Source organism: Phodopus roborovskii, unplaced genomic scaffold (genome assembly GCF_943737965.1).
Source record: "Phodopus roborovskii unplaced genomic scaffold, PHOROB, whole genome shotgun sequence".
NCBI lineage: Eukaryota > Metazoa > Chordata > Mammalia > Rodentia > Cricetidae > Phodopus > Phodopus roborovskii.
The window spans coordinates 2,474,313-2,500,354 of NW_026125537.1; the positions used below are offsets into that span (position 1 = coordinate 2,474,313).

General features: G+C 45.5%; 1 protein-coding gene across 1 annotated transcript in view; it reads left to right on the plus strand.

The window, feature by feature from the left end:
• Arhgef3 (Rho guanine nucleotide exchange factor 3) overlaps window positions 1-26,042 on the plus strand; it is a 277,071-nt gene that overhangs the window by 72,359 nt on the left and 178,670 nt on the right. Inside the window, exon 3 of the mRNA XM_051176745.1 lies at window positions 15,378-15,444. Coding sequence (XP_051032702.1) covers window positions 15,378-15,444 — 67 coding nt within the window. The remainder of the gene's footprint in view (window positions 1-15,377; window positions 15,445-26,042) is intronic.

The following is a 26,042-nucleotide window of genomic DNA, read 5'->3' on the forward strand; positions in this document are numbered from 1 at the left end:
CGAGCAATCCCTGCTCATTCCCACTTTGACTGGAATGTTCCGTCTGCTAATAAGTTGCCTCTGGCAGAGCCTGAGGCATCTATAACTTTGAGGTTCTTGATGGCTGATGCTTCCTTAAGCAAGCCTCAGGGAAACAATTAATTTCAGAGGTTTGTCTCCGTCCTGTTCCCTGAACAAAGCCTTTCCAGGGAACTAGCTAGCCCAGCAGCATGCTAGTGGCCTCTCCAGCCTGAAGTCCCCAAGACTTCCCTTGACTAAGAACAGGAGTGTTCCTTAACACTTGAGTGTGTGTGGCCCTCACAGCAGCCAGGCCTGTGGGAAATGCCAGGCGAAGGAAAGTGTGTGAAGTGAGCCTGATCACACCACCGGCGGGAGACCCAGGCTGTGCACCTTCTCAGAACCTGCTTTCTCTTCTGTCTTTTACCATGTCACTGGCTCTGTGTTCTGTGCCCACCCACATGCCTAGCCAAGGTGACAGAGACCCAGCAAAGGGCAGCAGATTCAAGGATACTGTCTAGCCAGTTGCAGATGGCTTGTGCTATCAGCACGCCTCACAGCAAAGCCAGTACCTCACCTTATCAAGTTTAGGTCTAAGGGGTGCAGTGGGTGCTTGCCTGAGGAAGCGGAGGAAAAGATCAGAAGTCCAGGATCAGCTGCAGTATATAGTAAGTTTGAGGGCAGCATGGGATACACGAGGACCATGTCTACAAACAAACAAAAAAACAAACCAATAAAAACAAAACCCAGGAGGGCTGGAGAGATGAGCACAGTGGTTAAATACTCTTCCCAGTGGCAGCTCACAAGAGTGTAACTCCAGTTCTAGTGGATCTCACGCCCTCTTCTGGCCTCCATGGCATTGCACATATATGGTGCGCATGCAGGCAAGACACCCATACACATAAAAATAAATCTTAAAAAAACCAAAAGCAAAATAGGTAGAAATAAACGGGAGGGCATGTCCACTCTCGTTTAAAACCCTGTGTTCATTTGGAAGAGCTCTTCAGGCTTCTTATTTTCCTTTGGAAATTTTCAAGGGCCAGGACTGAGAAAAACTCTTCTCTCTCAAAAACAAAAACAAAAAAAAATGTGTATGCATATACATACACATACATGTATATATAATGTGTGTATACACACACTCTCTCTTCCTCTCTCTCTCTCTTCCCATAACAGTTTGGGTTTCTGGGGTCTAGAGGGTGTGCTGATATCCTTCAGGCTAACGGCAGGTATATGTAATTGAGTGGGAGTCAGGGAAAACAGTTATTATTCGGCCACCAAGTACTCTGGAAGGATGGCCCCACTGCCCAAGGCCAGCTGTCCCCTGTGCTTCTTGTATTTTGATATTGTCTTGTTCTAAGAGCCAGGCTGATTCAAAATACTATTCTTTCCGTATAGGTCTCTGGCATTTCAAAGTCTCTAAAAGTCTGGGTGGGGGAGTGTATCCATTTGGTTATAGTTTATTGGCAGCTAAATGAGCTTCATGAAACACACTAATAGTTGTTTTGGAAAATGCACAAGGGACTAAAAAAAATTCTACTATCATCAACACTACAATATTTACCTTAAATTAAGGAAAACAAATGACCCAAGTTGATTCATTATGTAATGTTATGCCCTGCTTCCCCCCTGCCCCCAACCTTCCCGGCTTTTTTTGAGACAAGGCTTCATGTATTCCACACTAGCCTGGAACTTACTATGTAACTGAGAATGATCTTCATGCCTTCACCTCTCAAGTACTGGAATTTGGTTTATTTTATTTAAATTTTTATTTTATGTGCATTGGTGTAAAGGTGTCAGATCCTGAGTTATAGACTATGAACTGCCATTTGGGGTTGGGAATTGAACCAAAATCCTCTGGAAGAAAAATCTGTGCTCTTAACGGCTGAGCCATCTCTCTAGCCCTTACTGTACCTTTTAATTTAGTTATTTTAATAGAACTGTCCCCTATGACATCCACAAATTAACAGTCTCCCTTCAGAGGGCTTGTCCCTCCCTCCCTCTCTGTCCCCTCCCATCCATCTGTCACTGATTAGAGAGCCTCTCCTGTGAGGGTCTAGGATCTAGGACAGCAATTTCAAGAGAATGTTTCAAGAGAATGTCCTCAGACAATCTGGTGGGGGCATTTTCTCAATCGAGGTTCCTCTTTCCCAAATGATTCTATCTTGTGTCTAGTTGACAAAAACTAACCAGCCCTGCCCCTATCCATCCACCCATTCAGTCACTCACCAGCTGCATACTGCATGCCAGGAACTGATCTGGACCTCAGAGACAGAGCACTGAACAAAGACACAACCCCAGAGGGAGTAAAGTCAGGAAACCCCACAAAAACTGTGAGCAAGGCCTAGCTAGGGTAGGTTTGCTAGCGCTACGCCACCTGGAGAACAGTCTGAGTTTAGGGAAGGATGCAGAGAGCTTCAGGCTCTAGCAGGTGATCAGTACTTACCTGATGACTGGTATTGCGTTGGGCTAGTAGAGTGGTTCCTGAGGACTCTCCCACTTTGTCACTTGCTTTTCTTGCTGTCCCCCCACCCCCTTTGGTTTTTCAAGACAGGGTTTCTCTGTATTGCTTTGGAGGCTGACCTAGAACTCACTCTGTAGACCAGGCTGGCCTCGAATTCACAGAGATCCACCTGCCTCTGCCTCCCGAGTGCTGGGAGTAAAGGTGGGAAAAGGCATGTGCCACCATGGTCTGGAGCTCACTTGCCCCCCCCCTCCCTCCCTCTCCCTCTCTCTTAATTTTTTTTTTTTATTCAATTCATTTACTTTCTACATTCCAATTCCAGTTCCCATGCCCTTCTGTCCTCCCACTCCCCCCCCCCATCTGCTCCTTGGAGAGGGTAAGGCCTCTTCTAGGAAGTCCACTAAGTCTGTGCCATCATCTAGTTGAGTCAGGATTAAGACACCCACACCCCTGTGTTTAGGCTGAGTAAGGTATCTCTCCATATAGAATGGGCTCCACAGTTTGTGCATTAGTATTAGGTCTTAGACCCACTGCCAGTGGCCTCATATATTGTCCCAGTCACACCATTGTCACCTATATTAACGGAGTCTAGTTGGGTCTTATGCAGGTTCCCCATTTTTCAGACCTGAACATAGTTGAACAAATGTCCTTTGGTGTGAATATGCCTCCTTTGGGTATATGCCTAACAGTGGTATAGCAAGGTCTTGATTGTAGGTTGATCCCTAATTTTTTGAGAAATTGCCATACTGATTTCCATGGTGGTTGTACAAGTTTACCCTCCCACCAGCAATGGAAGAGTGTTCCCCTTTCTCCACATCCTCTCCAGCATAAGCTGTCATTGGTATTTTTTTTTTTTTTAATCTTAACCATTCTGATGGGTATAAGATGGAATCTCAGAGTTGTTTTGATTTTGCATTTTCCTGATGACTAAGGATGGTGAACATTTCCTTAAGTGTCTTTCCATCATTCGAGATTGTTCTATTGAGAATTATGTTTAGATCTGTACCCCATTTTTAAAATTGGATTATTTGATAGTTTGATGTCTAGTTTCTTGAGTTCTTTGTATATTTTGGAGGTCAGCCCTCTGTCAAATGTGGGATTGGTGAAGATATTTTCCCGTTCTGTAAGGATCACTTGCCTTACTTAACAAGCCTTCTAGCACAAAGAAACAAAAGTAATTTTGGAGGTGCCAGGTGCTGCAAACCTATATTTGCCTAAGTTACTTTTAACAAAAGGCTTACTTTTCTGTCATTGATGATGGCAATGCTTTTGGGAATGGCTGCATACAGGTATCTCTGCATTAGCAGGCTTTTTTTTTTTTTTTTTCCCTTTCATCCTTCCATATTGGCTCCCTTCTGTGGCAGGCGCTCTACATAAAATACTCCCAACAGCACTGACTTTATGCCTCCTCAGCTCAGCCACACATCAGAAGGACAGTCTGTCCTTTTCTTTAATTCTAGAAGTATCATTGCCTTTGGCTCAGCAGGGTCACCTGCCCTTCTGCTGTGGAGCTCAAGCTCACAGTTGGTCCTTTTTGAGTCACTGGGTGCAGGGGAAAGGTCACTCCCCAGCAGAGGAATGTACTGGTGTTGTAAAGCAGCTGATGACCATCCCAGCAACACCTGCCAAGGAAGCAGGGAGCACTGGAAAGAGGGGCCCCTTCAAGGGTTCCAGCCTGTCACTGTGATCATGTCATCCTTCTCAGTGCTTAGTGTGACAGCCTCTGAGGGTGATTCAGACTGCCTTGTTCACCTTGTGCCCTTCCAGCTCTGACTCAGTTTGGATTTCATATCAATACCTAAAAACAGACACCATTTTGCTAAATTGCCAGGTTGAAGCTCAGGGTTCTGGATCCTACTGAAATACAAGCTAGTTTTTGGTTTTGGTGACCAACTGGGGCTACAGTGAGGAGTAGGTATGGTTTTCTGCATCTACAAGGCTGTGGCCCTTGGGTACACCTGCCTGTGTGGTTGGCTGTGCAGCTTCATTAACGTTACTGTCTGATGATGGTACTCGAACAACCCAACCCCCAGATTTCATGCTCCAAAGACCAAGATGGCTCATTGAGGAAGACTTGCTTTGCCTCACCTCTCAAGGTGTATGCCAAGTGTATTGTCATTGAGACAGCAAGGGGTTGTCAACAGCTGTGTAGAGAAACAGTGTGTGGATGTTAGCATGTTTGCAAGATGCTGGATGTACCTGGGAAGAGTTCTTTTTTGTGGTTCTGTCTTATCTTAACAGATCTATATCCTTGTATCTCCTGAAAAACAGGGAGGGATGGTGGGAATTGCTCTTGGGGACTGTGCTGGTGAGATTTACTGGTTCTTTTTGTTCATCAGGAATGCCTGGTTGATGGCCAGGGAGTGAGTGAGTAACCTCAAGGCTAGGAAAACCACACATCCCCCACTACAGGAAGAAGTGTCAGCCACAGGCAGCCAGTCAAAGCTTAGGTTAGCTTTTCAAGGCAAGGCTGTGCAGTGAACAAGAGCCATCAGTGCAGCTGATTGGACTTGGAGCCTGTCAGGGTTGTGTGATCTGCTAGGATACTGGACCTCAACCTTCCTTACCCTGCAATTCTTTAACACTGTTCTCATATTGTAGTGACTCCCAACCATAAAATTATTTTCATTGCTACTTCATAACTATAATTTTGCTATGGTTATGAATCATAATATAAATATCTATGTTTTCAATAATAGTCTTTTATTATTGACCCCCAAAGAGGTCATGACCCACAGGTTGAGAGCCACTGCTATAGTCACATGACAGGACCCATTTGAGTCCCTTTATATGTCTGTGATCATGTTGTCACAGAAATTACCATAAGGTTGAGCCTCTAGGTCATTTTTATGCTTTTGGAAAATGCTCCTTCAATTGCCACCAGATGACGTGTGGAAATGTATGGCAATTCACACAGTCACAACTGTGAGGCCCACTGCCCACATATCTAGTCTGCCCTCTCACAATGTTACCTTTAAAAAACTGCTCTATGAGAGTAAATGTACTAGCTTATTTAGGTTTCTGTTTTACTACTTAGTAAGGAAGGTAGGCAGTGTTTATTTGCTAGTTAGTGGTTTGGATTTCTTCTGTGAACTACATATGACCAAAACATTTCAGCTTCAAACTAGTGTCTTCAAAATTAATGTATGTGAGTCATAAAGTTTCAGATCCAGGGAATATATAACAGGGAGTATGATTCAGGGACTGTGTAGCGTGGCAAGTGTGGGATTAGTCTTAACCCTGGGAAGTCACTACTGTGAAATTAGCTTTTTAAGAATTTTTAAGAAAACATTTGTTGTTTCTCCTTTGATCTTAAGGGCTTCTGAAATTTCATTCATAGGTGTTTTATTTAGGGGCATTTTTTTACTAGTAAAAGAAACAGTTTTATTTTGATATAGCTGACTGAGCTAGGGATGTCCCTGTAATCCCAGCTACCTAAGAGGTGGAGGCATGAAGATTGGATTTGAGGGCAGACTGGGCTACCCAGTGAGATGTGATCTCAAAAAAAAAAAAAAAAAAAAAAAAAAAAAAAGAAGGAAGGAAGAAAGAAGAGAGAGAGAGAGAGAGAGAGAGAGAGAGAGAGAGAGAGAGAGAGAGAGAAGCCTATTCGGATATCGATAAGACCCTGCGAGACTTAGGTTTCCACACTGACAACTCTCATGTCTCCCCACGCTCAGCTGTCATGGTGTCTGTCCTCTTGCAGAGCTATGCTCTCTCCTGACAAAGTCCTTGTCCTTTTCCACTGTCAGGCTGAGGCGTGGGAGAGGGCATGGGCTGCCTTCTCTCAATGGTCTTTCCATGAGCCCCACCTGTCAGCTTGGTCCAGACACATCTGGGCAGACAATCTCATAAAACTGTGAGCAAGTTGGAGGCTGGTGACGAAGAGCTTTCAAGTGCTGGCTGTGCCCCTGAATCAAGCTGTGCCCCAGAAGGGCTGAGAGGAACATCTGCTTGGGTAACAAGGGGAGGTTGCCATGGTAGCAGCTATAGTAACATTGGCTCTCCTCTTCCAACTGGAAGACTGTGAGGTGCCCAAGAGAATGGCCTTGCGCTGCCCCATGCATTCAGACAGGCTGAATTTGATAGAAATGTTTGGTGAATGACACATGATTGGTAAATTATGGTAGATTAAGTGTCCAGGAACAAAAACAAATCTTATGCAGCTTGGTTAAGCTCAGATGCCTGAAGTGGGGCTGCCTGCTTGTGGGCATTTTGAAGTCTGACCCCAGTACCCACTGTTAGTACCCATAGGGGCCTGTGAAGATCTAGGGAGTTAATTAGCATAAAAGGAACACCACAAGGGCTGGGGAGATAGCTCAGTGGATAAAATGCTTGCTGTGCAAGCGTGGGCATCCATGTAGTAGCTGGAGCTGTGGGGTGGTTGTGTGCCTGTAGCCCCAGTAAGAGGGAGAGGCAGTGATGGGCATGTACCTTGAACTCCCTGGCCATCTAACCTAAGCGATAGACGAAGATGTCCTGATGGCAGCCTCTGGCCACACCACACAAATAGCATTAATGCTATGAAAATGCTGTTACCCTCCAACACATGCCTTCGCCCATTTCATACCTGCTCCATCTTCCCAGCTGCCTGAGAGGTTGGCCAGGCCTTGGGGATGGCGTGCTGTTGGCCACAGTGCCTAGATGGACTCATTGCCCGTGTGCTTGGTGTTGCCCTCCCTCCCCTGTCATGTGCTCTGGTGGGCTGGGCTCCACACTATATTTCACTGACAGTTTGGGAATAAACATGTTTTTTATGTGTGGCCCCAGTCACTGCCAAGAACAGCATTTATGGAGCTTCCAATTACCCTGGAGACTGTGGTGGGTCTCTGTCAGAGTCAATAAACTACTTCACGTGATGCTAGCTAATTTGAGAATTTGTGGTATGTAGCTGCTAGGAGCAAGAGAGTGTTAATTAGGAAGGCCCATTCTACAGACTCAGTTTTAGGATTTTGGTCTTACACATGCTGGGCCACCTACCTGCTGATCAACATAAATTGATTAAAACCCGAAGACTTTTTCCTGTTTCTCCCTCCATGAACAAATCAGAAAACAGCAAAGACTCCTTACAGGTGATACATAGGAACTGGGAAAGGATTCAGACCCATAGGAATGGATTTTGAGTTAGGAGGCTTGAACAGACCTCCTTTCTGTTTGCTTATGATTTAGATATAAGTTGACAGGCTTGCTTCTTCCCTTTTATTATTTTTACACAAAGATCAGGAAGATAGTTTGAATTCAGATTGAGTTTTAAGATTTATTTTATTTCTTATTTATAGGTAGGTGTGTGTGTGTGTGTGTGTGTGTGTGTGTGTGTGTGTGTGTGTGTGCCTGCATGCAAGCTTGCCCACAGAGGCCAAATGAGGGCATCAGATCCCTGGAGCTGGAGTTACAGGCAGTTATGAGCCATCTGACAAATTTAAGTGCTTAAATGCTCTTAACTGTTGGTCATCGCTTCAACTCTTCATAGCCATAAGAAAGAAAAGAAAAAACTTTCTAAGAATTACTTACTCTAAATTCCCTTAAAATATTCAGGAAAGTCAGCCATGGAAATTTTTAAAGGACTGGGCATAGTAGGTCAGTGGTGAGACACTTGCCTATAATGCATGAGGCTCTGGAATTTGTCCCCAGCCCTTGTGGTACATGTCCTCAGCACTCAGGACCTAGCTAAGGCAGGAGTATGTGAATTTCAAACTAACCTGAGATCCTGTCTTTAAAAACAATATATTTTTAAAACTATACTTTAAACTATAATGTACATTCAGAAAAGTTCATCAGTCTTTATGCTTTTTATAATAAATTCGTTGTTGTAATAAGGTTGCTCAGTCTAGCCCTGAGCTGCAGACCTCAAACAATACTGCCTCATCTTCCCAAGGAGCCGGATGGAGCTGGGTGTGCCAGCAAACATACCCAGATCTGCAGATGTAGGGAAATCTGTAAGACTCCTGTCTTATCTTTTATTGATATGTTGTTGCCTGTATGTTTATGTGTGTGTCCGCCACCTCTCCTCCTTGCCAGTGCTGGGGTTACAGGAGCACACTTCCATGTCTGGCTGTTTGCATGGGTGCTGGTGCTGTGAGCTCAGGTCTTCACACTGCCACAGCGAACACTTTGCAGAGCGTGCCATCCCCGGCTCTCCTGTTCTCTCTCTCTCTCTCTCTCTCTCTCTCTCTCTCTCTCTCTCTGTGTGTGTGTGTGTGTGTGTGTGTGTGTGTGTTTTGAGACAGTGTCTCAATATTTAACACAGCCTATCCTGAAACTCTCTATACTGATTGGACTGGCCTTGAACTCAGAAATCTCCTGACTTCTGCAAGCCCTAGGATTAAAGGTGTGTCCCCACACCTGGCTCCTTTGTTTTCCTGAGATGACAGCCATTATGACCAGGGTAGATGAAATCTCAAGGCAGATTTAATTTGTATTTCTCTGAGGATGGTGAACAGCTTCTTTTGTTTTTCCTTTTTGGAGAACTGTGTATTCACTTAACTAGCTGTTTCCTCACTGAAAGAGAGAGAGAGAGAGAGAGAGAGAGAGAGAGAGAGAGAGAGAGAGAGAGAGAGAGAGAGAGAGAGAGTGTTTATCTTTCAGGTCTGTGTACCCTGGGTGTTGTACTTCTGTGAGTACTTGCCAGGGCCCCTTCTGAAGATGGTGTCTTCTCTTAGAGATTGTCCTTTTTATGTTTTATGTAGTCCTATTTTTCTTTTTTTAAGTTAATTTTATTTAAATTAAAACAATCTTATTTTACACACCGATCCTAGTTCCCTCTCCCTTCTGTCCCATTTCCATGTATCCTATTTTTCAATGTTTTAAAGATGTTTTTATTTTACATGTATGTTTGAGAGTCTGCAATGTATGTATTATATATGTATATATGTGCACTTGCACAGAAGAGGGCTTTGGATCCCCTGGAGCTGGAGTCACAGGCAGTTGTGAGTCACTGAGTGGGTGCTGGAAACCAAACCCAGCAAGTCTGCAAGGCAGCAAGTTCTCTTAACCACTCAGCCGCTCTTGGGATTATTTTCTGCTACTAGAGTCCTTTTCAGAAGGTTCTAGCCCATGGCTCGGTCTTGAAGGCCATCTTGGAGCCAGTAAGGTGCTGCAGAGAAGGGGCTTACTGCAAAGCCCTGGGACTGACTTAGCTCAGTGCTCGAAGCCACAGAGAGGAAAAGAACCAACCCCTCAGGTTGCCCTCTGGTCTCCACATCTGTATGCCACGGCCACCTTGGTCATGTTTCTGTAACTGTGTGAGTTTATTTCTAGCTCTTGTATTTCATTGTCCTGTTTTTTTGTGACAGTACCACTGCTTTGTCACCATGGCTCTATTGTATAATTTGAGGTTAGAGTTTGTAAAACTCCAACACCATTATATCTGATAAGGCTGGCCTTGGCCAGTTGAAGTCTCTGTGCTTTACGTGACCTTCAGGGGTTTTGTTTTTCTGGTTTTGTAAAGAATGCTCTTGGGATTTGGCTGGAGATTGCAGTGAATCTGTGAATTGCTTTTGGTAATATTTTCACAATATTTATTCTTTTTGCAGTGGTTTTATTATGTGTTTCTTTTGTGCATTTCAGAACAAGAACTGCCAGAGTTCAAATCCCAGCTTTGCCATCAATTAGATTTGTGCTTTGGGGAAAATCATTTAACCTGCTAAAGCCTTGGTTTCTTCATTTGTAAAATAGGGATAACGACAGTATCTACTTATAAAATTGCTTGGAAGGCACAATGAGTTAATGTTTAATAGGCCTGTAGGACAGTACCTGGCACACAGCAAGCACTCTAGGAATGCTGGTTTGCTAAAAGGAAACCTTAACAACGGTTTTAATAGAACAACTGAGGAGTCCCGTGTGTGTGTGTGTGTGTGTGTGTGTGTGTGTGTGTGTGTGCTGAAGGCCAGTGCTGGCAAAGAGGAGTCCCGTGTGTGTGTGTGTGTGTGTGTGTGTGTGTGTGTGTGTATGTGCTGAAGGCCAGTGCTGGCAAAGAGGAGTCCCGTGTGTGTGTGTGTGTGTGTGTGTGTGTGTGTGTGTGTGTGTGTGCTGAAGGCCAGTGCTGGCAAAGAGGAGTCCCGTGTGTGTGTGTGCTGAAGGCCAGTGCTGGCAAAGAGGAGTCCCGTGTGTGTGTGTGTGTGTGTGTGTGTGTGTGTGTGTGTGTGTGTGTGTGCTGAAGGCCAGTGCTGGCAAAGAGGAGTCCCGTGTGTGTGTGTGTGTGTGTGTGTGTGTGTGTGTGTGTGTGCGTGTGCGCTGAAGGCCAGTGCTGGCAAAGAGGAGTCCCGTGTGTGTGTGTGTGTGTGTGTGTGTGTGTGTGCTGAAGGCCAGTGCTGGCAAAGAGGAGTCCCGTGTGTGTGTGTGTGTGTGTGTGTGTGTGTGTGTGTGTGTGTGTGCGCGCGCTGAAGGCCAGTGCTGGCAAAGATGAGGTGCCCGTGGTGACATCCCATGTTTTCCTCCGAAGCAGGGTACTCTGGTGTCTTACTCCACCCAGACTGGGGGCAGCACTCTAGAGGACCCATGGGAAGGTAGCATCTGAAAAGGAGAAAGAACTGGGGCTCCCCAGACAGAACGTTAGAGAGGTAACCACCTGCTGCTTGCTTAAAGAGTAGAAAACTAATTATTCTTTCCAGAGGGATGCTAAGCTGATCTGATGGGCTGTGACCTGCAGGCTTGGGATGTGGATTTCTGTAGGACACAGGAAACCTTTTGTACTGCAAGCATGCAGCCATTCAGATGGATGCAGTTGGGGTGATGGAGGGAGAGCCATCCCTTGGCTTCTAAAAGTGCCCCCCCCCATGCTTCAGGATCACCATTCATAGCCTCTGGATGTTAAAAAGAAAACGCTTCCAACACCAGATTTTCAAAGAACCTCTGTTACAAAACATCCCTTAAAAAACATCCCACTGCGAGAGGGGTGGTGGTGGCACACACCTTTAATCCCAGCACTCAGGAGGCAGAGGCAGGCGGATCTCTGTGAGTTTTAGGCCAGCCTGATCTACAGATGGAGTTCCAGGACAGGCTCCAAAACAATGCAGAGAAACCCTGTCTCAGAAAAAAAACAAAACAAAAACAAAACAAAAAACAAAAAACAAGGCAAAACAAAATCCCAATGCTTCTATTGATTCAGCCCTGTCAATGGGGTGAGAACACGAATGGTTCAGATACTGGTGTTTGTGTCTGCTGAATAGGTGTCCTGCGGTTAAGGGAGAGGAGGGGCACTTGGGCTATGCTGTATCTTACCATCTTCTGGCTATACTGCCAGAGTGGGGACCCTGTTGGCCTGGGCTGCCTGACAGCAGATGTCAGGAGCAATCGGGGAAGTCTTTACATATTGATTTGTCATCTGACCTTCTCCAGTGGACCATAAAAAGACAGACAACATGCCCACTTGAGGGAAGTCGTGGTTTCAAGACTTTACTGGGCTGACAGTAGTTGGGATCTCTGTCAGCTCCCATTCTGTACAAGTAGCACTTATGCCTCACTGTTGGGAGAGAGTTTCTCAACCCTTGCCCTTAGCCCCACTCGCATCCATGGGAATCACTGGGGAACCTTTTGCCAGTATAAGGGTGTCTTTCTGTTTGACCACTTAGTGGTCCACTGACTTCCTTGAAGGACATCTGTCATTTGTTCCCCCGCAATGTTCTCCCTCAAGCGCCTTCTTGTCTTGGCAGGGGCATTCATGTGCTTATAGCAGACTTCCCATGAGCACTCTCTGCCAGTCATGTCAAGTGTGATCTGTCTGCTTTTGGGTTCTGTCCCAGCTCTGTTCTCCCCATAGGCCTCCTCTCTTGTGGAGCATCTTTAATTCTTTTATTTCACCAGTCTCCCATACCTTCTGCCACTGTTCCAAGTTCTTGCCATTCCTTATCAGGGTCATCGAAGGACTGCCCCCCCACCCACCCCTTCCTGTTCCGTGTTGTTTCTTAGAGCTCTGTTCACATTGCACTTAAAAAAAAGAAAGAAAGAAAGCATCGTTTGACAACTTAGACCAGTTTGTCTTCTGCTCAGAGCTCCCAATTCACCCAGACTAAAATCTAAAGAGCTTACCTATAAAACTCTAACCCTGGTTCTTGCTCCAGTAACCCTGTATTCTCTATTCACTCCCTACCCCAATTTGCATCTCATTAGCTTGGGCCAAACATGTCCTACCTGCCCGTGGACCTTGGATGTTCATTCAGGCCACAGGAGACATTCTCCCATTCTTTCAAGGTCTGTGCTGAATCATTGTTTTTCTTGGAGAGGCCTGCCCTGCCCTGACCACATAAAATAGTAGCTCGTCTCACTATTATTCTCCTGCCCCCACTCCCCGTGCTCTGCTTTGTTGTTCTCTGTAAGAGCTCCCAAGAGAGCAGGCACTGTGTTTTGCTCTCGGTCATATTCCCATTCCTAAAGTAATGCCCAGCATGTTGTAGACTGCACAGGTCTTTAGTGTGAGCCAGAGAGAGGGTAAACTCGTCATCACAATTATTCCTTCGCTCCTCAAAGCGACCCTGTGAAGGTGAAGTCTTATCACATCCTTTTCCATGTTAGACTGAAGACTGGGGGAAGGTGGGGAAGTCACCCAAGGTCACTGTGGACCTGGTCTTGATCAGGCCTTGAATCTGGCAGCACTCTTCTCCCACCCCTGGCCTGTGTTTGCTGGCCTTACTTCATTCCAGAAAAGTTTGTCATAGCTGGCCAGCATGTGAAAATGTTTGTCATAGCTGACAGCCCCCCATGGTAATTTTTGTCTTGGGAGTATCCTGAGTTCATCACAGCACTTGGCAGGTTCTTTCCCCTTGATGACCAGGGCAGGAACTATGCCAGGCCCTGGAAGAAGAGAATCGTACAGGAAGGATCCAGCACGCTGCAGAACCCTGGGAAGGGTCTTGCTGGACCTGGGCCCACCATCTCTTCTCAGTCCTCTGTGGTAGCATCCCCTCTAGTGCTGCCCATGTGGACAGCTCTGGTGTGAGGAGCTGGCTGCCATTTGACCCCCTGTAGTCACAGAGTATCCACAAGGTTGGAGGAAGGCCCAGGGAACAGAGGCAGCATAGCGAGGCTGAATCCTCAGCCTGGCTGGGGTCAGAGACCTTGATGGCTCAGCTATGGGAGCCGCCTTCCCTACTCCCCAGGTGCATGTGTCCCCCTGCTGGTGCTGTCCCCCTGCTGTGTGCTGTCCTCCTGTATGCTGTCATCCTACTATGTGCTGTCGTCCTACTGTGTGCTGTCCGCCTCCTGTGTGCTGTCCCCCTGCTGTGTGCTGTCCTCCTGTGTGCTGTCCTGCTGTATGCTGTCCTCCTACTGTGTGCTGTCCTCCTGCTGTGTGCTGCCTTCCTGTGTGCTGTCCTGCTGTGTGCTGTCGTCCTGTGTGCTGTCCCACTGTGTGCTGTCATCCTATGTGTGCTGTCGTCCTACTGTGTGCTGTCCTCCTCCTGTGTGCTGTCCCCCTGCTGTGTGCTGTCCCCCTGCTGTGTGCTGTCCTCCTGCTGTGTGCTGTCCCCCTGTGTGCTGTATCCTGTGTGCTGTATCCCTGTGTGCTGTCTTCCTGTGTGCTGTATCCCTGTGTGCTGTCCCACTGTGTGCTGTCATCCTATGTGTGCTGCCTTCCTGTTGTTTGCTGCCCTCCTGTGTGTTGTCCTGCTGTGTGCTGTTCTCCTGTTGTATGCCGTTTCCTGTTGCGTGTGTCTTATAAAGATGTTGAGATGGGTTTGTTTACCGAGGTCAACACTAGACATTGTTTATTAAGCTCCTACTGTGTGTGAGGTTCAGGCTTGACCCTGGATGGGGCACTTTCAACATGCATCTTCTGTGTCAGGCCCCAGGGACATAATACTTTAGCGCATCCAACCCTTACACTCCCTGACATTCTTTACATGGAGGAAATAGAGACCAGAGACAGGTCACTGATTCAGTGTTACACCTCTAGAGCAGAGCTGGCCCCAGCATCTGTGTCCCACTTGCTGGCCAAAGTTGCCCTTTTGTGATACCTCTGGGGAGGCCTGGGCCTTAGCTTGGCAGGTCTCCTATGAGACGCTCACCGGGGAAAGTGGCTCTGCACACAGACACATGACAGGAAGTGAACGCTAAAGAGGCAGGAGAGCTAGTCAGTGCAGAAGTCGTGCAGGTGTGATAGAGGCCAGGCGGCGAGCAGGCCAGCAGGTGTGGGGCGGGGACTTACACGACTGCTTCCCGGACTCTTCATCTCCACAGCAAAGCCCTCTTCATCCGTATTCTCTGCCCTGCTAACCTCAGTTACAGACAGAATTCCCTCTTGTGCTCTGGCTGATGCAATTTTATTTACTTTATTATCACGCAAAGATTTTTTTTCATCAAATTCACATCTTTTATTTTGCCTTCGCTTAAAAAAAGTATGGTGGGGCTGGTAAGATGGCTCAGGGGGTGGGGTGAAAGCACTTGCTGTAAAGGCTGAAGAGGCACATGGCAGGAGAGATCCGATTCTCACAAGTTGTCCCCTGACCTCCAATCACATGCCATGGCACGCTGCACTCTCCATACATAATAACTAAATATAATAAAAAATTAAAACCTAGGGCATGTGTGGCCTTCATGGAGACACTGGGGCTCCTCAGCCTGTGTGTAATGAGGGAGAGTTCCTGGCTGAATCAAAGCCATGAATATTACATCATCTGATGGGGTCCATTTGGGAATTGTTTGCATGTTAGACAGAAAGAGTGATGCTGGGCGTGGGTCTGACTTTTTGGCTGCATCCTGGTTTTGCTGTAGATTTGATTTTCACAGGTGAAAGGTTTATTCTTTTGTGAGACTTTTCTCTTGGGGACCAAGCAGGGGTTTGGGGTAAAAGTAGCCAGTGAAGCCTCAGAAACAGTCCTCTACCTCATGCCCCCAGCCACCTGTCCAGCTGGCTTCCCTCTTGGTGGGGAAGAACTTCCTGTGCTCATCTAATCACCAAACAGTAACATTTGCCTTTCCCTTGCAGACCCAAGCGGCTGAGGCAGAGCAACTTCTCAATGTTTCCCTCTCCCAAAGCCTGGAATTTCAGAGGGGTAAGTATCTGTCCTGGGTAGCCCTGTCCTGTTGGGACAACACTGCTACACTTTGCTCTCCTTACAAGCTTCGCCTACAGACAGCTGTGTGTCTGTGTATGGATGACATCACCTGTCCTGGACACAGAGCATGTGGCTGTAGGGGACTTGTCAAGCCAGCATCATTCTATGTTCCTTGGAGTGGAGGAAAAGGGAATAGGAAGTCTGCCAGACTGATGATGTGCAGGCTCAAGCCTGCAGGGGGGGGGGGGCTGGTTTCCAGGGATTTAAGGCACTCATGGAATTTTCTCAAGGAGGAAACAGCAGACTCTTCCTGGCCTAGGATGGGTCACGCAGTTCCTCCTTGAAATGAATGTGATGATTGTTGTTCTTTTGCTGCAGCTAATGCCTAAGAAACACAAACACGAGACTCAGCGCCCACGTGGAGTTTATTGAGAGAAGGGAGAGAAATAGGGGGTAGCTGGTGGCCAACCGAAAGCGAGAGAGAGAGAGAGAGAGAGAGAGAGAGAGAGAGAGAGAGAGAGAGAGAGAGAGAGAGAGAGGGCAAGAGGGGGCAAGAGAGAGAGGCATGCTTGGCAAGCTTGCTTTAAAAGGGGGGCTTGCGCATGTGTAACTGAGTCCTCTGGCAGCCAGGTAAAGCTTGAGCTGCCAGGTAAGGCTGATGTAGCGATGACATGGCCATGAACGTCCCGCCCATCGTCGGGGGGGGGTGTTTGGGGGGGGAGCAGGGGTTAGCTGGCTGCTAGTTCCTAACAATGATGACACCGCACATGAAGGACCAGGGTACTCAGGTGGCTGTGGTGGTGACGTAGATCTGTGAGAACTGCTGTGAGCACTCCACCCCTGGCCATTGCCTGTGATGTCCCTCTGCCCAGCACTACACTCCAGACATGCTGTGCCAGGCCCACCCGTTTCATCCACAATGCCTAACCCTCTCTGGACAGTTGTTATGAAGCTGGCCTAAGAGCCACCTATGTGCCCCCGCGTGTCCTATCATTGGAAGCTTGGAAGCCCCAAGTGGAAAGTGCACTGAGACCTTGTTTATTTTTGTTTACTACTGTGTCCCTAGCCTGGCCTAATGCTTGGTTTGTTGACAGAATGGATGATATCAATCCTGCACAAAATCCACATTACTACAAATTGTGTTTCAAGTCTTCAGTGGATACTATTCTGATTTGTTCTAATTGGTTCTAGTCATACTTTGAAACTCTCAATAGAGCACAGTTTTTTTTTTTTTTTAAAAAATTAAAACTGTGGTACGTGACACTAATTTTATTTTATTTTATTTTGGGTTTTCAAGACAGGGTTTCTGTGTATTACTTTTGAGGTTGTCCTGGAGCTCACTCTGTAGATCAGGTTGTCCTAGACATCACAGAGATCTACCTGCCTCCCGAGTCCTGGGATTAAAGGCGTGAGCCACCGACACCCGGCCATGACACTAATTTTTAATATTTATTTATTTATCTACCTATTTGTGGGTATAGGCATAGCATGTGCTGTGTTGCATGTGTAGAAGTCTGAGGACAACTTGTGAGTCAGTTCTCTCCTTCTACCATACAGGCCCTGGGACTGAACACAGGTACGTCATTCAGTCTGACGACCGTCACCTTTACACAGTGAGTCATCTCACTGGACCATGATACTATTTTGGCTTGGGTTATAGCATGGAGCATACTTTTCACTGAGTTCAAGGAGAATGGTACTGACTTCTGAGGCAGGTGTGTGACTGACTGAAGTAGGCCTTGTGTCTGCCACTCATGTATTTATAGATAACTCTCCATTTCCAAAATGTACCCAGTAAATGACTGTGACCATCAAGAGACAACAAGCTGTGGGGTATAATTAATTTGGGACATAATGTATTCATCTCTGCAGGACGTGTCAGAGATTTGATGAGTTGATGTCTGGAGTGTTCATAAAGGGAACTGATGGAGTTTGCAGTATTTCCCAGAGTGATTGACTGAAACTCTATGGCACACACGGTCTAGACACACTTTGGAAGCTGACTTCTTGTCATCTTTGGACTATGGAGCAACTGGATCCTTTGTGAACCAGGTGGTCTTTGTGAGGCCATGGTCTCAGTGTCCTATCTATCCCCTCTTCAGTAGAAAGTCACCTCAAGTTGTTGAGGGGTTGTTACGATTTCGGCACCCCAAGTCCCACACTTCAGGGAACCCTCTGCCCCAGGCCAGCTGGGTTGATTTTTTTTTTTTTTTTTTTTTTTTTTTTTTTTTGAGACCCACATCTATAAATTGCAAAGGCAAGAGGATCAGGAATAATGAGTAGTGAAACCCTGCTTCAGAAAACCTCTCCTCTGGCCGAGTGCTTGAAGATCATGTGCAAGGCCCCAGGTCTCATCCCCGTGATGCTAAATCAGTGAATCAGTAAGAATTTCTCAACCTGTGAAACTGGCATGAATGACTAAATTTCAGTTGGTGCCTAGACTAGCAGCAGTCTTTATCTTACTTCTGGCCCTGGGCTTCATGGGAAAGTCAGACAAACTGGCATCAAGATAGATACATCAAAGGGAAAGGTACTGGGCCTGGCCATTGCATATTCCTCTGTGTCCAGATCCATCTCTCTCTGCCTAGGAGGGGAATCCTTAGTAACATGTGGGTGGAAGGGACCCAAGAGAGTGGAAACAATCTCATTCTCAGCAGGACTTGATCTGTGGCTACAAAGCACCCACTATGCCAGGAGGGAGACCTTTTGCCTTTTTGTGGTGTTTTCTGGAGATGCAGATCTGTAATGCATCTGTTAGGCTGCGCTGTACATAGGGCAGGGTCCTAGAGCACACCATTCCTAGAACACTTAGTTTCCTCCTTTATTTAGAAAGGAAGGTTCTAGACTGTGTTAGCAAACATTCTGTGTTTGTACATGTGGTAGAGGAAGCCTTTGTAGTGTAAGTGTTTGCAATTCTGTTGTTCTGTAGCTTGTGAAGGAAGCCACTGCTGAGCATGCTCACCCAGGTCCTGGGCCCCTTGCTATAAATGAGGGCTGAGGAACAGAGACAGGGTGCTGGAAAGATGAAGGACCACATTGTTCTAGATGAGAGTTTAAGAGAGACCTGCACGTGGGAAAGATCTGGGGGCGGGGAGCAGCTGAAGATCAGAGAGAGCTATCAAAATGCTTTCAAATGCCTAGCAGAGTGAGTTGTATCGCAATCTCCTCACCTTACTGAGAAGCTGCAACATTGTTGTGAGAAGCTTCCGGCTTGTGCTTTTTGCTAACTGTATCTGCAGGAGTTTGTCTGTGGAGAGGTACAGGAAGGGCCAGTAATGCTGTACCCTGTCTGCTCACACAGTTGGTTAGCCCCATCCCAGTCTGTAATTGTTGGCAAGCACTTCATTGCCCTCTGCCCCCTCCCCGCACTGCCCATTCTTGGAAATAGGTGTGTCTCCAACCCCAGCAAGGGGTGGTGGTATGCCCATCTTTCACCAGACCCAGGTGCTGCAAATATATTCACAGACAGACATTGAGAGCATTGTTTGGCTGGCAGCAGCCTTGGTGGGGACTTTGTAAACAGAGTATAAGACAGATCAGAGCACAAGGAAAGAGAAGGGCACTGAGGAGTATAGGGAGTAGGGTTTGTTTGTTCCGCCCGCCACTGAGTCTTGTCCCGCCACCGTGCCAGCCCCAAATAACACACAGAGACTCTGTACATGATATAATTCTGTTGGCCAGTTACTAATTTCTTATTGGCTAGCTCTGTGTTAATTATTAACCCATTTCTATATATTTCCACATGGTCTTACCAGCGAGAGGCAGCAGGTGGTTCTAGTCTCTCCAGACTCTCCATCTTGGCTCCTCCTTACTACTTCCTATTTCCTTCTTGTCTCCTAGTCCTTCCTATCTTCCTTTCCTATTGGCTAACAGTGCTTTATTCATTAACCAGTATGAGAAACATATACAGAATGACATCTCCCATCATCTCCTCTTTTCTGTCTAAATAAAAAGAAGGGTTTTAACCTTAACATAGCAAAATATATCACATAACAGTTATCAAATAAGAATCACAGTTAACACTATTTAGTCCATTAACATTTAGCAAGATTTGAAGAAAATATTCCATCATCTAGCCTATCTTTGTGTGTCTAAAGTCTAAGTAACTTATCTTTAATACTAAGGAAAACTGTAACCATAACTCTCTGTCTTCTAGTCCCTCAAAGACCACAGAAGGATAGTATATAAACTCTAGAAATGACAGAGACAACTCACTGCCTGGTCACCCAAAGTTCTTTTGTAATCTTCTATCTTCAGCCCATAGGCCATAGTGTGTCTGGCAGACTCTTCAGCAAAGCAGGAAACTTTAAACTGTCTTCTTGTATTGGTAGTTTGTCAGTCACTTTCCTCTGTGTCCCGCAGACTGTTTGGCAGACTCTTCCATGAAGCAGGAACACTGTAGCAATGTCCATCTTGAATCAGCAGTCACTTTTCTGTGGGTCCTGCATGTCCAGTTTATACAGCAGAAAGTCAAACAGTCCAGACAAGAGCAGTATCTTGTCCAAATGGCTAGTCTTGCCATATTGGAAGTAAACTTCATAACGAGTTTGTTTCTTCAATGTACATCTTCCTTTCTGATGTAGGTGGTGTTGCCAGGAGCAGTTATGTCTCACTGTCAAGTAAAACCCTAAACCATTTTAAATGCCATATTTTGTAGGTCTTTGAAAGGTTTGAAGAATTCCTATCTATCTCAAATACATCTCTATATATCTAGAAAACCTAACTCACCTAGCTATAAGTTTTTACTATTAGAGGTAACTATCTAAAATCTGTACTAAATTATACATTATATATTTAAATGAGCTATATAAATACAATGCCTAAACAAGAGAAATATACATATCACAAAATTGACCTTAAATTGTATTAATAAATGAAAATCCATTCCAAAACAAAGTATTCATATCTATACCATAATCCCCTTTTTACCTTTAAAAAGAATTGGCTGTGATTATTAACCATTTATAACCAAGCCCATTTAAATGAAAACAAACATTTATAAACAATATTTGGGAATTTGGGTGTCGTTTTTTCCAAACTACTTTCTGTTGATAGGGGGTGCTGTCATGGGGATCCTAAGAAGACACAGAAATCCTGGCTGTAGTTTGCAAGGCTGGCTTGTCCCAACTGTTTTGAATGTTGGATCACCTGGGACATTGTTTCAGGGGGTCTGTCTTGCTCAAACCACATTAGTCTGGAAGGAATCCACAGCTTTTTATTTTCTGTGGAAACAAAAATAGAAATTTTTTCCCCCAGTAACTTGTCCTTGAACTTAAATGTTGGAGTCAAAGCATTTTTAAAATATATAAATTGAATTAGTCTAGCAGCATTTTCTTTAACAGTTGTTGTTTTCTCAGCAACTAAACAATACAAAGACAAAATAATACCATACAGTATACAAATTTTTTCCATCTGTGGCTTTTTTTATTTTTTTTTTTTTTTAATTTTTTGAGACAGAGATTTTTTTGTGTATCTCTTATCTGTCCTGGAATTTACTCTGCATTTTAGGTTTACTTTGTAGTCACAGAGATCTGCTTGCCTCTGTCTCCTGAGTGCTGGGATTAAAGGCGTGTGCTACCATACCCAGCTGTTTTCTGTCTTTTTAAAACCATTTTATTTTTTTTCCCATGTCTACGTATATTTTAAAACACAATGTAAACCTTTAGAGGTTTTCCTTAATATGAGTCTGTCTTTAATGTAATGTTTATATTTTTTGGCCACGAGTCTTTTATCTGGTAAACAACAACATTGCTGAAATGAAAGTCATATTTGTTCCTGCTGTGGTTTACCAAAGATGGCGGCAGGTACTTTTTCCGCCAGCATTGAAAGCTGTGCCCACCGCCTTGGTCTGCGCTGTCATCCAGCAAGCATGCTGCCGGCCTGGAGATGTGGTCGCTGCCATTGCCATCTCTCATACACACCAATAAATTGTTAGCAGTGCTTCTTAAAAGCCAAGCGGTTTTTTGCCACTTATGTTGAGTCAGGAAACCTCTCTTAAAGGAGCCGCGCAATCTGTTTGTCTCTCGCAAATCAGAGTCCAACCGAGAAAAATGTTGTTACCAAGAAACCTTGCTTGTCTCTGTTCTTTTGTTTCTAAAACCCTTTTTAAAGCTTTTGTTAAATTTTAAGTGTAAGTTCTTATTAGCCACGTGGGCGCCATTTGTAAGGAGTATGGTTTTCCTGCCCGCCGCCTGGTCTTGTCCCGCCGCAGCGCCAGCCCCAATTAACACATAAAGACTCTGTATTAGATACAGAGGTACTAGTTTCTTATCAGCTAGCTCTGTCTTAATTATTAACCCATTTCTGTTAATCTAGTATTTCCACATGGTCTCCTTACTGGGGAGTGGGGCAGGCGTCTGGTCTCCCTGTCTCTCCATCTTGACCCCTTACTTACTACTTCCTCTTTCCTCCTCATCTCCTAGTCCTGCCTATCTAGCTTTCCTATTGGCCAACAGTGCTTTATTCATTAACCAGTATGAGAAACATATATACATTATGACATCTCCCATCATCTCCTCTTTTCTGTCTAAAATAAAAAGAAGGGTTTTAACCTTAACATAACAATATATATATAACACAACAGTTATCAAGTAAGAGAGTATGGACCCCGATTCTCTGTTTGCTCCTCTTCTGGTTGGGGAAGTACTTAGCTCAGAATCTTTCCTTCTCCCTCTCTCTGGCTCCCCCCCACACACACACAGATGCTGATTGACAGGGAGCTCAGTAGAGCTGTGATGTTCCTTTTCCTTGTCTCTGCCTTCCAAGGCTGGAATTAAAGGCAGGCTGTCACTCAGCCTGGCATTTCTGTGGGTTCTAGGGATCCAAACTTAGATGCTTGCAGATGAGCTGGGAAATGCTTCATAGGGACCTGTTGTCCACCGGACAGTGTTCTGGAGTGTCTTGCGGGAAATATTTCAGACACTTCCTTGGCTGTTTTTCTAGTGCCTTTACTTGTCTTTACTTTGAAGACATTTTGAGACTCTTGGGTTTAGAAGGACATACAATATAGCCTCTGCTTTCTTACTTTTAGTGGAAGGCCCAGTCAGGACACTGGCTGCAGGTGATGAACTCAGTAGAAATCACCTCAAGAGAAAAGGAAATTTATGGTCCATATGACCGAGGTAGACCAAGGCAGATGGACTTCAGGCATGACTGTGCTTTCTCAGCTCTGTCCTTCTCTGAGTCTGCCACCTCCTCCTGCCTATGGACTATTTCTATTCTTAGAGGGACAGGATGATCTGAACAGAGGCAACAAATTTTTGTTTCCAGGGTCCACAGATGAACTCTGTTAGCCTCAGCCTAACCTGGGTGCTATATGATAGCTAGCTCCTGTGGTCAAGATGGTGTGCTGTGATTGGACAAGGTTTGGTGAGGTGCCTCCCTCTGGCCAAGTTTTGTGTCACTTGAGGTGAGGCAGGACCAGTGGCTCAGAGGAAGGGTTTAATGCTGTTTCCCAAAAAGAATCCAGTTCCTGGACGTAGTTATAATCACAGGACCAGAACTTCTTATGGTGAGTCCCATGCCTTCAGCCTACGGCCTTACTTTCCCTTCTCCTAGTGTCTGAAAGGAAACTGTCAATCTTCAGTCTAAGATATGAAATTCAAAACTCAGTGGAGCAAGAGTCCTACTATTCCCACCTTATCGGACCAGATCACCACCAGCTATGACCTTGCTGTTCGTAAGCGCCCAGGGAAGGCAGCAGGTCTCCCTCCCTCCCTCTCTAGTCAGTCACTGCCTCTGCTTGGAGGCTCACTTCTGTTTAATTGAACAATGGCTCCAAATCAGACCATGACATTCCTGCAAAGCACACACCACAGTGGGGTGTGGATCCAAGACCTCCCAATATCAAAGTCCTTGGATGCTCAAGTGTGTCTGTATAGGCCCAGAAACACATGTCCTCCTGTATACATTAAAGAGTCTGTGGATGTCTGTGTTGCCTAAATCATTGTAAATGCTGTGGAAATATTCATAATACCTGCTGTTCAGGGAATAATGGCAAGAAAAGCAGTCTGTACATGCTTAGTTCACATGCAGTTCCTGCTTTAGTTTTCAAGTGTTTTTAAAATTATGTATGTGTAAGCCTGAGTACATATCTATGTACCATGTGTGTGCAGTGCTCACAGAGGCCAGAAGGGGGCAACAAGTACCCAGACACTGGAGTTACAGATGGTTGTGAGCCACCATGTGGTTGTCTGAGAATAGAACCTGGACCTCTGGAAGAGCAGCCAGTGCTCTTGACCACTGAGCCTTCTCTCCATTCCTTAGTATTTCTGATCCATGGTCAAATCTGTGGATTTAGATAGAATCCATGGATCTTGAGAGCTAACTGACAGTTTCATTTTAAACACAAAAAATGGTTGGGAGCATGGCTCAGCTGGTAAAGGGCCTGTCCTGCCATACAGAAACCTCAGTTTGAATCTTCACACCCACATGAAAAGCCAGGGGTGATGATGCATAGCCCAGCTACTACACAGGCTGAGACAGGAAGATCATTTGAGCCTAGGACCTTGAGGCCAGTGTGAGCAACATACTGAGACCCTGTAACAGACAAAAACCAATAAAGTATACACAAAACAAGACCAAAGAGTATTTCATTGTTTGTTTTGTTTTTTAAAGATTTATTTGTTATGTATACAGTGTTCTGTCTGCATGTATCCCTATAGGCCAGAAGAGGGCACCAGATCTCATTACAGATGGTTGTGAGCCACCATGTGTTTGCTGGGAATAGAACTCAGGACTTCTGGAAGACCAGACTATGTTCTTAACCACTGAGCCATCCCTCTAGCCTGAATACTTCATTGTTAAAGTATAGTCTTTTTAAAGTACTAGAAGTCAAAGTATTCTATTTGAAACCTTTCATCACTCAGAGTCACCTTTAATATGGGTTTATTTCTTCCAATTTTTTTTAAAGCTTTCATCTTCCTATACTTATCAAGATGAGGCTGTTGTTGCATTCCATAATAACAATCATGGCAATGACAGCAACAGCTCCATTAGTCCAAGGTGCCTAAGCTCCGTGTCCACCCACCAAGCTTGGTAGAGTGTCCTCTGCATCTGACCACTTCCCAAAATGATGCCAAGAGCAGGAGAACTTTGAGTCTCATCTTCTCTTGGTAGAAGGGAAACTAGCAAATTACCATAACTTCTGTGATTTACAACTCATTCATTGGCTCAGTTCTGTACAGCAGAGGTAAGAACTCCATAGGCTGGTTTTGGGCTCGGTGTGTGTCACAGAGTAGAAATCAAGACAGCAGACAGCACCGCTCTCCAGGCTTCACCTCCTGTCATTTCAGTTGCTTGAAGAATTTGGCTCCTCTGGGTTGCCAGGCCTTGACACTCAGGCCTTGCTGCTTTTCATTCCTACAGGCCACACTCCCTGTGTTATGACTGAGTGCCAGGGGAAACTTGGCAGATCCCATGGCAGGCGAGAGTGACCGAGGAGAGGGGGGAAGGAAAGAGAAAAGAGGTAAAGAGACACAGAGAGAGAGAGAGAGAGAGAGAGAGAACACAGAAGAGAAGAGGGAGACAGGAAAAGTCTTGTCTGCCTCAGGGGAACAGCAGGAAAGAGAGGGAAAGAGAGCGGGGTCTTTCTTTTAAAGGGGTCCTTTAATGCACCTGAGTGCATTCTGCCAGGTGACCCAGGTGGCGGGCAGGCCAGTATAAGGCCTGCACCCTTACAGCCTATGCCTTCCATCTTCAAAGCCCACACCGGGGCACCTCCTCCCCGGCAGACCTTTTGATGCTTCACCTCCTCCAGACAGCAGGAGGGGCCACCAGATTCCAGGGCTCTCAGGCTGAGATGAGGCCACCCAGACAGTGCCCTCCTAATGACCTGAAAGTCTGCAGTAAGCAACTCGTGAGCTTATATCCTATGTTGACATCCTACCTGCATGATGGGGAGGGTATAGGAGACCTGTGCCCCAAAGACAGGAGTTCCGGGGTCACTCTGGGATGTCTGCCACGCCACACATTAATGGAGGAAAGTAACTTGTAAGGTAGCGCCTGAACTCCAGCTAACTTCCCTTCCCCACAGTGACAGCATGCCTTGAGTGGCACTTTCGTGGAACATCTTTTCCATATGAGATTATTTGCAAGTGGGAAAATATTTATACTATTTGCCTCATACCAACTTTCCAGATATACAAGGGCTTTTGGCAAAGGCATAATGCAAATTTTAAAACCCAGTAGAAAAAAATTGTGAAGGGTTTGGAATAGGCAGCCCCAAGGGGAAATACAAAGTAGTCAAACCATTCATTTTAATTGATATGTTAAAATAGGAAAAGTAGTAAAAAAAAATAGCAACGGTAATATAGTACATTCATTTAAGTCTTACTGTGTAAAAGCATCACATGCCCTAGCAGCCAGTTTAGTCAACCCTATTCTTACACCAGTGTTCAGATGGTGAGGATAAAACCAGAACCATTCCCAGAGTTCCACAGTGATGAGACAGAGGGTACAGTTTGTTTAAATTACATTTTATTTTTTTATTGTGTGTATGGCTCAGGAGGGGCTCATGTGAGCCAAATAAGCATGTGTGGATGTCAGAGAACACCTTCATGGGATTTGGTTCTTTCCTTGTACCATAATCATGCCTG